Source organism: Rousettus aegyptiacus, unplaced genomic scaffold (assembly GCF_014176215.1).
Source record: "Rousettus aegyptiacus isolate mRouAeg1 unplaced genomic scaffold, mRouAeg1.p scaffold_m13_p_12, whole genome shotgun sequence".
Classification (NCBI taxonomy): Eukaryota; Metazoa; Chordata; class Mammalia; order Chiroptera; family Pteropodidae; genus Rousettus; species Rousettus aegyptiacus.
The window spans coordinates 45,831,944-45,845,970 of NW_023416287.1; the positions used below are offsets into that span (position 1 = coordinate 45,831,944).

Genomic DNA, 14,027 nt, shown 5'->3' on the forward strand with positions numbered 1-14,027 from the left:
ACAGGTGATTTTGGAGTACCTACTTAATTGAGTGAATTTGCTGCACAGAGACATGGCAAAAGGACATTGCTTTTATTTTTATTTTTTTAGTTACTAGCATTAACTCTCTTTTGCTACCCCTTTCCCCACCTTTCCTGAGTACTTTTCTTGTTGACATATTCTGAATTTGTTGCCTATTCTGGGATGTGGTCCAGTAAGACTTGATTTTTGGCATCATCTAGTTTATTGACATTGTTAATTAATTAACTTTTGTCCAAGTATAGAACCAAGTTTACTAAGTCTTAGTAAAAGATGGAAACTTCAGAAATTAACCAGCATAAATTCTGGAGACAGTTTAACATTTCCATTGTGTACTTTCTTAAACTATCTGGTGTCTGAAATTGATGAGCTTTTTACAGATAAGCACAAGGGGTTGGTTATAGGAGAGTTAACCCAGACTACCTGGGTTAAAATTCTGGCCCCACTGTTCATTAGTTGCATAGCCTTGGGCAAATTACTTAAACTCTCCCAACCCATCTCATCTGTAAAAAGGGTATAATAATAATAGTAGGAATACCTCCTAAGGTTCTTATGTGGATTAAGAACTAGTTCATTTGAAGCATTCGAATAGTGTGGAGTGTAGTAAGTGCTCAGTAAGTATCCTGTTTCCTCACTTGTATTTTCTTCAATATAAAAATATTATTTGGACTGAGTAACAAAAATTTCAAACAGAGGAAGAAAGAAAAATGACATAGTCGTCACCTAAAGTGAAAATGTCTTACTCTTATGTTCCATTATAGTAGTTTTTCAACTCTTGGCAAAACATTCTTCTGGATGTAGTTTAAATCTTCTTAGGTCCTTGCTCAGGAGAGTTCAGTTCCACCCCATTGTTTCTCAGATGAGTTCAGAGACCTCTTTTCTTGAGGTCTTCTTCCTTTCTGTTCTCCCAGGGTCCAGCTCTACGTGTTCTCGTCTTCTAGCCAAATTATACCAAACTGTACTACTCACGCTCTTCCAAATAAAACAAATTATAGAATTTTACAATCTATAAGTCTTTTGTGACTCAACTACTATAAAAAAAAAAGTACATTAATATGCAACTTAATAAAATAGACACATATAGGAAAGGTAGGGTGTGGTAAAATGCCTTTTTCTTTTTAATACTTCTGTTGTATGATAATGAAACAAGTTGGAAACTGGCTTATTAGTGTGTCAATGAATTTTCCAGGTTTTTTTAAAAAATTAAATGTACAAGCATTATTTTTAACATGCCATTTTGCACTAGATTAAATCTAGTGAATAAGCTTTCCATCACTTCCAGAAAAGTATAAGTTGCAGTGTTACATTTCTGTTCAAAAACATTAAAATCCTAAGACCAGTAGGCTATAGAGTTCCTTATTCATTAGATTTGAGACTCCATCCTTACATGATAAGAATCTTAAAAGAGGGCCACCCCTGTTTATGCCAAGTCCTTTTGCACCAGTGTCAAAAGTTAAAATAATCAAAGCCATTGGCTCTCCCTGCTGCCACCTTTACTACTCTTAATATTGGCAGGGAGATAGATGACTGTGTTCCTAGCCCTTAAAGGACTTGAGAGCCAGTGGTCCCCTATGTCAAGGTTATACTTGTTTTCTTCCTCTCTGGCCTAACCAAATAAAGCCCCTCTGGCATCATGGGGACCTACTTGGAGATTTCACCATAGGTTTCACATTAAATTAGACAGCAGCAGGGAACAAGGAGACACTAGATCACATTGAAGTGCCATATTGGTCATTGCTTCCAGTGTTATGTACCTGTGGATTAGGAATCCAGCAAAATCTGGCTTTGGCTACAGTCTTCCTAGTATGACTGATAATTTAGTGAGGTCTTTTTTCATTCATCTGTTAGTATCACAGGATATTCTTAAGTTGACTATATAATTTTAATTCATAAATCTTTATATTAAGAAAAACTAAAATTTTAGTGCTTGCATTTGTTATTATTTCTCTTCTTTACCTAGAAACGGTGGAAAGAACTTTCTAAAGAAGACTTATGTCCTGCTTTTGATCATTCACCAACCAAAATAATGACTGAAAAATACAATGGGAATAGGATAGGCCTAGAAGAAGAAAAACTGACAAGTGACAGATATACAGGATTATCCTCTAAAATGCAAGATACTATGGAAGAGAACAGCGAGAGGTAAGAATAACATGGTTGAAAAGATGAGGCTTTATTTTAAAAAGATCAGTAGATGTGAACTAATGTAGACCCTTTGTTTATTGAATTAATGTAATCACTTCTTTATTACCTAAGGGTATTCAAATCGTATATGATAACATTGATCTCAAAGAACTTTTAGTCATATTAGGAAGCCAGTACTTATAGATAGACACCAGTTGGAAAATGGTTTAACAAAATACTAATTGAGAACAAAAGTGAATATAATTAGATGTGAAATATATAGTATGGTACAGAAAATAAATGATATAAATACTTGCCATTTGCACAGTTATATAGTACTATATAATGTAATTAGTAATATGCCTTTAATAAAAGTATAAAATATTTAATTGACTATTAAAATAATTCCATTATGGGAAGAAGAAAAAGGTTTTCAGAAAAATTACATAAAATGCTCTTACATACTTTTTGAGTTTTGAATATATGAATGTGTAAACTATTCAGATTTTTAAATTTTAAAAAAAATTTCTGAAGCTCTAATTATCTCACACACATTAGGAAGCTGTTATCCTAAGGTGTGAGTCACTTAGCAAAATAAATGAGCTCTTTTACTTCCTCCCTTTGGTATCTCTGAATGACTTTTTTTCTTCTTGTCAAATATACTTTATATTGTGGGATATTTTATGTTGTACTTATATTTGTTATATTGGCTTCTTGGGATGTGCTATGAAAATCATTACGGTCTCCTACACATATGGCTTCACTTCCATATTTTCCTAATATAAAAATTACCTGGAATTTTATAAAAGGTAACATTGCAATGCATAGTACATATGTTATTACATTGATAAGTTTATTATGATTTAGCAGCACTACTCCTTGTTTGTGACTTTAGAGGTTTTAGACTACAAATTAAAGCATAAAGTTGTTTATTTTTTCTTTCACCTTAAATATACCTTTATATCAAGAAATAATATTGTTATAAATTATCTTTTTTGGTAATAAGATTCTCAGATTCTTGATGTTGTTGTTATATGTAGTTTTGGCTAGTACTATTTGCAGAATTAAATACAAAACAGGCTCGATAATAGAGTCGATGCCCTTAGCATTTCACAGGTGTTGAGTTTTAATCTTTAAGGGCACAGGCCAGCCATATTAACACAGCCACGTTAACAGTTGCAACAAGGTAAATCACTCTTCCAAGTTTGACAGTACAAAGTAAATCAGTAAAACCACTCAGGAGTTATAGAATGATCACAGAAGGTGGATTTTGGGGTTCAGAGTGGTGGTGCAGCAGCATACACATATGTGGTTCTCTTCTCTACAGGATAGGTAAGACCAGAGCATGTTTGAAAGCAGAAGGTGGGTCCCAATGGGAGTTATGGATTGTGAGCAGAGGGAACAAGGTTAGGAAAAGCAAAAGAGCATAAAATAAAGATTACTCTGAAAAGTTTTGTCGTTCAGTCCTAATAAATTTTAATACCGATCTACAACTTTGCATTAGAGATGACAATAAAATAAACCAAAATCTTATCAAAAGGATTTTAGTTTCAGAGGAATAGAACACAATACTTTCCTCATTTTCTTTATTAAATATCCTCCAAATCTGTTTTTTTTTTTTTTCATTTTGAAGGTCATAGTCCCATAGTCATAAAATAATTTAGTGAGTTATAAAAAGCATTTTTGAAATAATAGAATACAATAAAATAGAATCAGTTAAATTACAGAATAAAATAGGTCAGAGCTTCACAAATAATAACTGCTTTAATATTCCCATATATATACATGTTATGTAAATTATGTATATTTATATATAGTATATTATGTATATATTTCTGTGGTTACTCTGTTGCGATGGTGAGATTTTTTTACTGTAGGTTGCTGTCAAGTTTTGAAAGCAGTGTTCTCAGTTACAGTGCAACCCATAAACCCAGATCACTGAGAGTGGAGAACAATTTAGATAAATGAAGTCAGATTATTTGGATCCTCCCCCTATGTATTTGCATAGTTAAACAACACCTTTTGAGTAATATGTTGGCAGTAGCCTTCTGTGTGTGCTACCATGGAGAATTTCACATGGTCATTCATGGGCAGGAGTCCACAGGAGGCATTCTCTGCCAGTTTGTGGCTTATATTGTATAAACATACAGGAAAACCCGGCCTGGTCCTACTTGGCATGTTAATTTCTTTAGACCCAACTATGTAAAAAAAGATTTTATTGAATCACAAAATGAGAATAGTTCTTATTTCTCTGGAATTGCATTCTTAAAATAAATGACGGCATCCCTTGGTACTTGTATTCCATTCATGAATACATATTTATATGTATAGTACATTTTTGGAAAGCCAGAGCCTCTTTTATTTTGAATGGGAAAAATTGTGTGTTCTCAGCCTAACCAAAACCATAATCAGTTTCCCCCCAAATCATAAAAATCCTCTTAAACACCTGTTTAACAGTATTTAAAGCATAATTATATAATCATATAACACTGAGTGAACTCATATTTGGTTTATATGGTAAATGACAACATTGGATAAAAATTATAATTATTTTCTATACTGCAGTGTTAAAGATTCCACCAAAATTACAGCCTAGTTGTCAGTGGCCCCAGGCTCCTGGCAGAAGCAAATACAGGAACCCATGGGTGGGAGCTCTGTATTCTTTCATAATTTATGTATGTTTTGCCTACACTTGAATGCAACTTAAATTTTTTTGCTGGCAGTTACCCATGTATTTGTTATAGAGAGTTTTCATTTGAGAGTGTGAAGTCTGGGCAATAAATTTTGCAGATCATGATAACCAGTATTCACAGCCAGAGATATCTGTGTATGTAATGAGTAAAAGTAAAAAAAAAAAAAAAAAAAAAATAGCAATCACTACAGAGCATACAGAGATAAGCAAAATAAAGTCTGCAAGTTGCTAATATATTATAAAACAAGAACCCAAATTAGCCGGTTCGGGGGGATGAGAGGAGGGAAAATTGAAGAAAAGAATTGAAATGAGAGGACCAGAGAGAAGAGAAGGTTTCTTGTTTAAAGAGGAACAGATTCGGAGAACAGCAAAAAAAACATTTGGGCAAGAATGAAATTGTGCATAGCAGGAGAATATTGGAAAGTTTTTACATGGGTACGTTTTCAATTCTCTTGGGTATATACCTAGACCGGCAATTGCTAGGTCATAGAGTGACTATGCTTAACATTTTAGGAGCGGCTAATAAATTTTTCACAAGTACATTATTTTATATTCCCACCAGCAGTATTTGAATGTTCCAGTATTCCAAAGATATTTGACATTGATAAAATTATCTAATAATAGTTCTATATTCAAATTTCTCTAGTTGTCAAAATTTTCACATAACTTTATTGAGATATATTGAGATAGTTATGTATCATAAAGTTCATTCATTTAAAGTGTACAGTTCTATAGATTTAGTATATTTAGAGTAGTGTAGCCATCACTGTAATCTAATTTTGGAATATTTTCATGATCCCAGACTCTAGCAATTTAAAAAAAATAATTCAAGATCTAACAAGATTGTGCATATTTTATTTGGTTCACATGATTTTTTAGTCTCCTTCAATCTGGAACTTTTTTTTTTCTTTTTTCGTTTTTTTTCCCCCCGTGCTTAACATTGTCATTTTTGCAGCTTCTAGACTATAGTTGCCTTTTAGAATGCCATACAATCTGGATTTCTCTGATGATTTCCCATTATTAAATTCAGGTTAAACATTTTGGCTAGGGAAAAACATCGGCTCTTAATTCAGTAATAGACATTGAAAAGTCATTTAAGATTTTTAATCAAGCTACATGATCACAGCTATACTTTAGGAGAATTACCATGACAATGTTAAATTTGAAGGCAGAGAAACTGTTAGGTTTTGGCTGTGATATAGGCATTAGTAACTTATATGTTGCCATTGGCCCTTCTTGTTTCTGTAGTCCTAGGACCATGTATCTTGGGAGTCAAACATAAATTCTATATTGAATAGGAAAATGGGAGCTAGAAATATATATAGACAAACAGAGCAATAGGTACTCACACAACAAACTATTCGTAGAAATATTAAGGCGATAGCTTTTCTTAGGGGCCTTTGTCAAAAATCAAATGTAAAAACAAAAAGGGACCAGTTGCTAGGGGACCCACTTGTCTTTCCACTTCTTCTGGCTAGTTAGCAAAGAAAAAGAAAACTGACAATGACTGTTCACATTTCAAGAGAAAGCATCCTGCTTATTTTCACATCCCACCAAAAATATTTATTAATATAAAATAGTACCAGAAATTGTCACTGGATTATCAGAATACATTTAGAATATTGAGGGTTTTTTTCCTTTTTTTTTTATTGCATGTTTGAATGAGTTGAAAAATGTGTGTAGGGGCTATAGATATTCAAGCTTAGGTCCTCTCTATTAGAGTAATTAAGTCCTACCAAGCACTTCCTTTTGTTTGTTTTTATTTATTCATAGTGTTCTACGGAAACGAATTCGAGAAGACAGAAAAGCTAGCACGGCTCAGAAGGTGCAGCAGATGAAACAGAGGCTAAATGAGACTGAACGAAAAAGAAAAAGGTGGTTATATTGGCAACCTATTCTCACTAAGATGGGGTTTGTGTCAGTCATTTTGGTTGGTGCTTTTGTAGGCTGGACACTGTTTTTTCAGCAAAATGACCTATAAATTTGCCCAGCAAGCTTCTGCACTAGTAGCTGACAGTGTTGCATTAATCTTAAGGGTTTGTCTATTAGCAGTCTCCTCATACCCAAAAAACAAAGCAGTAGAGTAGACACCAACCAGATAATTGATGTAGTCAGTCCTCAGCCCAACATCTCAGGGCACTGCCCCCAAAATGTAAATGGCTATCTAAAATAAAGACTTTAATGCCTGTTAAAAACTGGTACATTTTGCAACTGTATTTATACATGTTAAGTGTAACGCATTTTCTGACCAGATTGAGAAATCCGTTATTACAAGGATTTGCGTTTTTTTGAGGCTATCTCGATTTCATAACCTGCACTTGATATAAGCAATAAGTATCATGGTTTTATCTATATTATTACTGGAAAGAAAATGACCTTTAAATAATGCGTGTAATGTATAATGTGCTATTGACATGGGCATCAACATTTTATATTTTTAACCATTTCAGGGTAAATATATTTTATAAGTACCTATTTAATCTTTTGTAGTTAAATGTACTTTTTTAAAAAGCTCAATTTGAAAAATCTGTTACCATAAAAAAATTAATTGTATGTTGATTCAGTTGTACTGGATACATTTTCATCAAAAGAAGTTTGATATGAGCAGTTAGAACTCTTAAATATTTTTACCTTGTATTTGCATTTCTTTTATGTTTTACATTTCCCCAATTTTAAAAAGAAAAACAAACAAAAATTTCCCCTAAAAATATCTTCAAAAGAAAATTCTCTTTACTGGCATAGTCAGTTAACAGTTGGTTGAGACTTTGTAGAGAAATTGGTTTCTGTAAAGCCCATTATTAATACTGTTTATTTTTCATGAAAATTGAATGTAACTACCCTAATTTATAATTGAGGTAAACAATGATTTAGGAACTAAATATAAGGAGCAGTATTTTACCATCCATGATATCAGTTTACAAGGACTGAAGTTTTAAAGTAAAAGTTTTTTTCAAGTTCTTTCTACTTCAATAAATAGTATGATGATGTATAAACCTTACATTGTCCCTTTAACTTCTTGATGGGTATTTTAAAAGTATATTGTTTAAATGAATTTAACTGCTCATTTCAATGCTAGCTTTCTTCAGATCCCAACATTCCATTAACAAAATCACATTATTTCAGTGGTTTTCAAATTATGCTCAATGGATTTCTAAGGGGTCACAAAGAGGTGGTAGGAAGGACTCCAAGCTACCAGCCTTTCCTTTTAATCAGACCATCTCTCCTTTATCCGTTTTATATGTTACATAAGATTCTGCATGAGGTTTACTTAAGAAGTCAGTTACAATTTTAAAAAACAGTTTGAAAACCATTGTTATAGATAGATATGTTGAATTGATTTGAGTATTCTTGAATGTATTAAATTATGCTGCAAGTATGAAAACAGGATGTAGGTGGTACTACATATTAAATAAACTTGTGCCTGTGTCCTAATTCAGTATTACTGTGTCCTGTAACCTTTAAATGGAGAGGAGGTAAGGAGGACATTGTCTTGATGTCTGTCTACATTAAACCTGTGTTCAGGCACTAAGGCCTTTATGTGTTAGATCATTATTGGTTTAAAATATTTCTTTCCAATTTGTCTTGCTTTATCTTTGCTAAAATGCAGGATATTATTATGCAAGTCAAATATGGATAGACCATATTAAATTTCCCATTGAAGATAGCTTTGCTTTAAACAAAAGAAAAGGTAAAGACTTAAAACAGATGCTGGTAATGATGCACATTACCTGTTTGATGTGGTAAATGTGCTTCACTGGATTCAGTTTTGCAGCTTTGCTTTTTTATCTGCTATCTGTCCTTCTGGGTGGTGTTTGTTGTAATGTATTTTTCATATCATAGTGTCGTAAACATTTGTTGATAAATGTCTTCACGGGTCAGTCATCTTACCTCCTTCAAGCAGGTCCTTAAGGATAGTGTGTTAGGTTTTTACCAGTAAGAAGTATTTTTGGTGGGTGCTATGTAGTAATTGTTGAATATATACGTCAACATGATGTGCCTATGGTCATCATCCTGACCCTTTATTAAGTGAGGTGTACTAGTCAGAGAAAAGGACACAGACATGGCTCCTGCCTTCTCAGTAACATCCTGAGGAAGAGTTAGCAATACTTGATGGGTTTTACATCTTTACAAAATTCGTGTATCCTTAGCTCTTCATAATATTTTTTAATTTGAACAAAGTTTAAAAGTCAGTTGCATAGTTTGACTTTAATAAGGTAGTATTATTTTTTAATAGGTTAAGACAGAAAAAAAAAGATGTTTTAAGTAGCCAGAGGCTTTATTATTTACATTAAGAAAAGAATATTTACATTAATATATAGTTCATTTGGGTTTGTATCTATCCCTGCTAATAAACTTACCAGCAGCCTTTGATTTAATGCCATGTTCTCTGGCTACAGCAACTGGTTATGCACTCATTTAGTTTATCCATTTGTAAAATTAAAATAATACCTTTGCTTGGAATGTTAAAATACAGTCATACAGTGCATAGAGAACTTCAGAACAATATAAAGACTATTTCTCATATTCAGAGGATATTTTATGTATTCTATCCTTTTCCTCCTCTGTGTTTTGGTCCATTTTAGTATGTATTAATATTTCTACCAAGGAATGAACAAGAGAAGAGAAAGTAAGTTAAAAAAAAATAAAAAAAGATTAAAAAAATAGCTCTGCTTAACAGGTATGGCAGAGGAAGGAGTTGTGACTCTTAAGTTAATTTTATGTACACTTGTGCCTGTTCTCTTTGTTTTAAATAGACTTTTAAACTTTTATTTAATAAAATAAAAGAATTGATGATGTGAATAAAAAAAATGTATATTGGTTTAAACAGTAGTTTATGACATGAAGTGGTCCTCTAGTTTTAATTCAATTCCTTCCTTGCTTTCTACATCAATTCAGAGTGATGGTTGGTACCGTTTATGGATCATTTACTGTGTGTTAGGCACTATGTAAAGCACTTGACATATATTATCCTATTTAATCCTCACAACAAACTTTTGAGGTAGGTGGTGGTGTTATTAAGTCAAAATCAGCCTGGGACTTGAGATTTCTACATTCTTTTATGGTGCTATCATTGAAAAGTCTCTTGTGTAGAATATTTTAGAATTAGATAATTCTCAAAGAAAGGCTTAACCTTCTACAAGTTAGTTGCCTCTTAGAAAAACACCTCTGACTAGATTCTGTATAGATATAGGCCAGAACCTGATTGTATTAGAAATATTTTGATTAATCATTGTATACTCTTATTTTAATGAGTACGTACATTTCCAAAGCGCCTGTCTGGTTATTGTACAGAGTTTTAAATCTAGTCATCTTTGATAATAATACAAGTCTTATAGAGAGTTGTTTTTTTTTTTAATATAGTCTGTAAGCCTAATGCCATTCTATGTGTTATCCATTTCTTCCTGTGTTCAGGTAAGAGTCTAGGAGTTGCACCTTCTTTCAGCATTGATTTGTTTTTCCTTCCAGCAAGTCCACCTGTGTTTGACAGTGGAGTAGAGAGTGTGAGTCTCACAATCTCTCCCACACGCTTTAAAAAAACCCTTGCTTGGCTTTGACTTACTTAGATGATAGGGGCACAAATTCTTATCAATAAAATTTTTGCAAAATAGAAACATAGTGTTTTTACACTAATAAAAGGAAGTTCTCTCTTAAAATATGGGTCTTGGCCATTCTTTGGATGTTTTATTCTAGAGTTGACCATTTTCTTTCATCTTCTTCCATAGTTCATTTGTTTGGATTCGATTATACTTACCTTCAAAGCACTGTTTATGGGACAGCAACACCAACAGCCCCCACAACAATGGATATGCTAGAAATTACAACCCTCTTTTCCTTTGAATATAACTAATAACATGGCTTGATGGGAAAAAACTCAGGTTGTGTAAGCTTGTGATGCCTCTTCTACCCAGAAATTGGCTGTATTCCATGTACCTGGCCATAATGTAGCTATTCCATTGTTCGTCCAGATTTGGGGATTTGACCTTTTAAGATTTGGAAATTTTATGCTTTCCACTTTGTTAGATAGTGTTCTAAAGAAAAACCTTCTAGGAAAATGGTATGGATTTATTTTTCCCTCAGCAGTAGGAATTTTCTCAATATTCGTCACATTCAGGTTGCTCCAAGAATGGCATTGAACAATTTTGTACAAGTGTTTTCTCTCAACACTCTTCAGGGAAAGGGTTATCTCTTTTGACTACTAGATTCTGGAAACTTCTTTGGGGAGAATTTTTCCTCACTGTCACTGCTGACCCTTTTCTCATGTCATGTGCCATTTACTCCATGACAGGCATTGCCAGGTGTAGGCAGTGAATCAGACAAGAAGCCCTGCTTGGTTTGAGAGGCTTTGTCTTTATCAGGAACACGCTAACAATGAAAAAAAATTTAAGAGCTCTGACCATATCTGTGCAGTTCATTGAGAGAATGAAAAGTACAATCTTTTTAACTCTTTCTATTTTGGTTTTCGTTTAGAGTGGAATATGGAAATTATAGAATTTAGCGAGGATGTTACAGAGTCAAAATAAGTGAATTTAAAAAAAACACTGTCAAGTTCTTATAGTTGTTTTAAGTCATATAGTTCATTCTTTGTAAGAGTATCTGTAACACCCTGCTGGGAAAGACAATATTACATGTTGGACACCTACAGTTCCTCCAATCCATTTAAATACACAACCTAAATTTAACCCCATAATGCCTCTTTAGATACATCACGTAACCCCAATTTTCAGATCAGAAAACTGTCAAAGAATAAGTAACTTGCCCAACATTACACAGCTAATGCATGACAAAACTGAGATTCAAACTCCAATCTAGAATTCCAGTTACTCTAGACCTTATACTATTTCCATTATGTCACACTGACTCTGTTTTTTTGCAATATTTAAACCAAATATTTTTAAGTGGGAAAACATCAGAAAACTACTTTAGCCTGTTAAAATTTAAAGTAACCATCTATTTCTAAGTGAAACAAATCAGAGGTTTTTCCTCTAAAAATTGTTGTGAAACAGTTTAAACTACCACTAGGCAAGAAAAATACTGGGATATCAGAATATTCTCTAAACCATTATTTCATTCATTTTGCTTGGTTAGATTGTTTCTTTGTTTCAATGAGCAATTTTCTGAATGCACGTGAAATAAATAATGTATTTTGCAGCAGTTAGAACCATTAAATACCTTTCTTTCAACCACTTGGGTTCAGGGTTACTCCAGATCCTTGTAGTAAGCTGCCATAGTAGGGTTTTTTTAAATACACATTTTATTATTAGTTTCAAGTATACAGTACATTGGTTAGATGTTATGCAGCAATCCCACCCCCGCCACTCCCCCACCCCCGATTACTTTATCACTCACCTGACTAGACGAAACCATTCCATGACTGCTGACTGCATTCCCCATCCCCATGGCCATCTCTCAAAATTAATTTGTGCTTGAACCCTTCACCCCTTCTTCCCAGCCCCCAACCCCCTCCCCTCTGGCAGTCATGAGCTTGTCCTCTATATTCGTGAGTCTGTTCTAGATTTATTCCTTTTGTTCCTTAGATTCCACAGCCATAGTAGTGTTTGTGATCCACAGATATCTAATCAGTGCTGGAAAATCAGAGAAAAGGGGTATTTAGGACATCAAGGCGCTTGGTCCTGTTATTCAGTAGAAGGAGCCAGTAGTCATCAGGAAGCTCAATTTGCAGTATTTTGGGGTTTTTGACATTTGGGGTAAATATGTGGGTATAGTTTATATTTCCTATTTACATACGTAGAGATAAAATGACAAGTATTTAGGGTTTTTTTGTTTGTTTTTGGGGGGTCATAGGGAAGTTGGGGGAAGAATGGAAAGAACATTTACCTCAAAAGTTTGGCTATTTGCAAATATTGTGAAATAACATCAAAACTCAACTACCCTTAAAATAGTTGTTTTATCTGTCTATCCCTTGTTTAAACTCTCATTTTTCTTTACTTTTTGGCATTAAAATAACAATAAATCTGTCAATGACTTTGTGTTTTCTTTTATATTGATAGTAACTAAGTCATGTCACTTCAGTTATATATTGCTATAATTGTTAGTATTATCTTTTACACCTACAAAAAGTATGCTGCTAACAGTCCACCATTTAAGGATATGAGCCAACTTTATGTTGAAACATTACGTTAATAATATTTTTAGCAGTATGATTCAGTGGAGGTCCAAATTGGATTAGACTTTTGAAATGAATGAATGCCAAAGTATTGGTAAGTCTAGCACATACCATATAATCTTGCTAAACTCTTATGGATACATTTTATTTTAATCTGTCTGTCATTATCTCACATGGAGGTCATTTCTTGAGCAATACAGGATGACCCTAACAATTCATAATTAGTAATTCTTGAACAAGAATATATATAAATTATGGTGCTTTAACATGAGTCTACCTCACACTACCAATTCTGTTTGAAAATCAAGCACTTAAATAGTTTTACCAAGATAATAGCGAAGCAGTTAGTGTGGTTGAATGTGATATGTTGGAATGTTTCTTGGTTGCCTTTTTAATTGTTAGTCCTTTTATGTTTGTGTGTATTTGTGTATGTCTGTGTGTTTGGTAAATATGAATCGAATAGATGACTTCTTATTTTATGTTTTAGGCCAAGATTGACAGACACCTAAATATTCATGACTTGAGAATATTCTGCAGCTTTAAATTTTGAACCATTGATGTGCAAAGCAAGAACTGAAGCCCACTCCGGAAACTAAAGTGAGGCTTGATAAATCTGTAGATTGCTTCACAGTTGTCTGTTTACAAAGTAAACTTTACATCCAGGGAATGAAGAGCACCACCAGCAGAAGACTTTGCAGAACTCTCTAATTTGATGTATTGTTAAGTTTTTTAATGTGTGTATGAAATGTGGAAAGATGTAAAGGAAATAAATTAGGAAAGACTACTTTGTATTGTACTGCCATTCCTACTGTATTTTTATACTTTTTGGCAGCATTAAATATTTTTATTAAATAGACTATGTTGGTTTGTGTGCATTACCTTAGGACAGTCCTGCTTCAAATAATGTTTTCCTAAGGATTTACTCAAATTTTTATAGCAGTTGACACTTAAATTGAAATTGGTTCATAACACTGGATAGTTGCTTCTTTTAACATTTTTTTTAGTTACCTAGCATCAGTAGTCTTTATATCATTATAAGTTAGTTGAAAACAACAAAGGTTATTTTGT

General features: G+C 33.2%; 1 protein-coding gene across 3 annotated transcripts in view; it reads left to right on the forward strand.

The window, feature by feature from the left end:
- The window catches only part of PTPN2 (protein tyrosine phosphatase non-receptor type 2), a 67,918-nt gene extending 54,102 nt beyond the window's left edge, over window positions 1-13,816 (forward strand). For 2 of the 3 annotated variants that reach the window (XM_016119870.2, XM_036229821.1), the window contains 2 exons: window positions 1,979-2,160; window positions 6,608-8,266. In XM_016119870.2, the coding sequence (XP_015975356.1) occupies window positions 1,979-2,160; window positions 6,608-6,815 (390 nt within the window). In that variant the 3' untranslated portion in view covers window positions 6,816-8,266. Of the gene's footprint in view, window positions 1-1,978; window positions 2,161-6,607; window positions 8,267-13,446 lie in introns of those variants that run through there. The other variant, XM_016119871.2, reaches the window with a different exon arrangement.
- The last annotated feature ends 211 nt before the right edge of the window (window positions 13,817-14,027 follow it).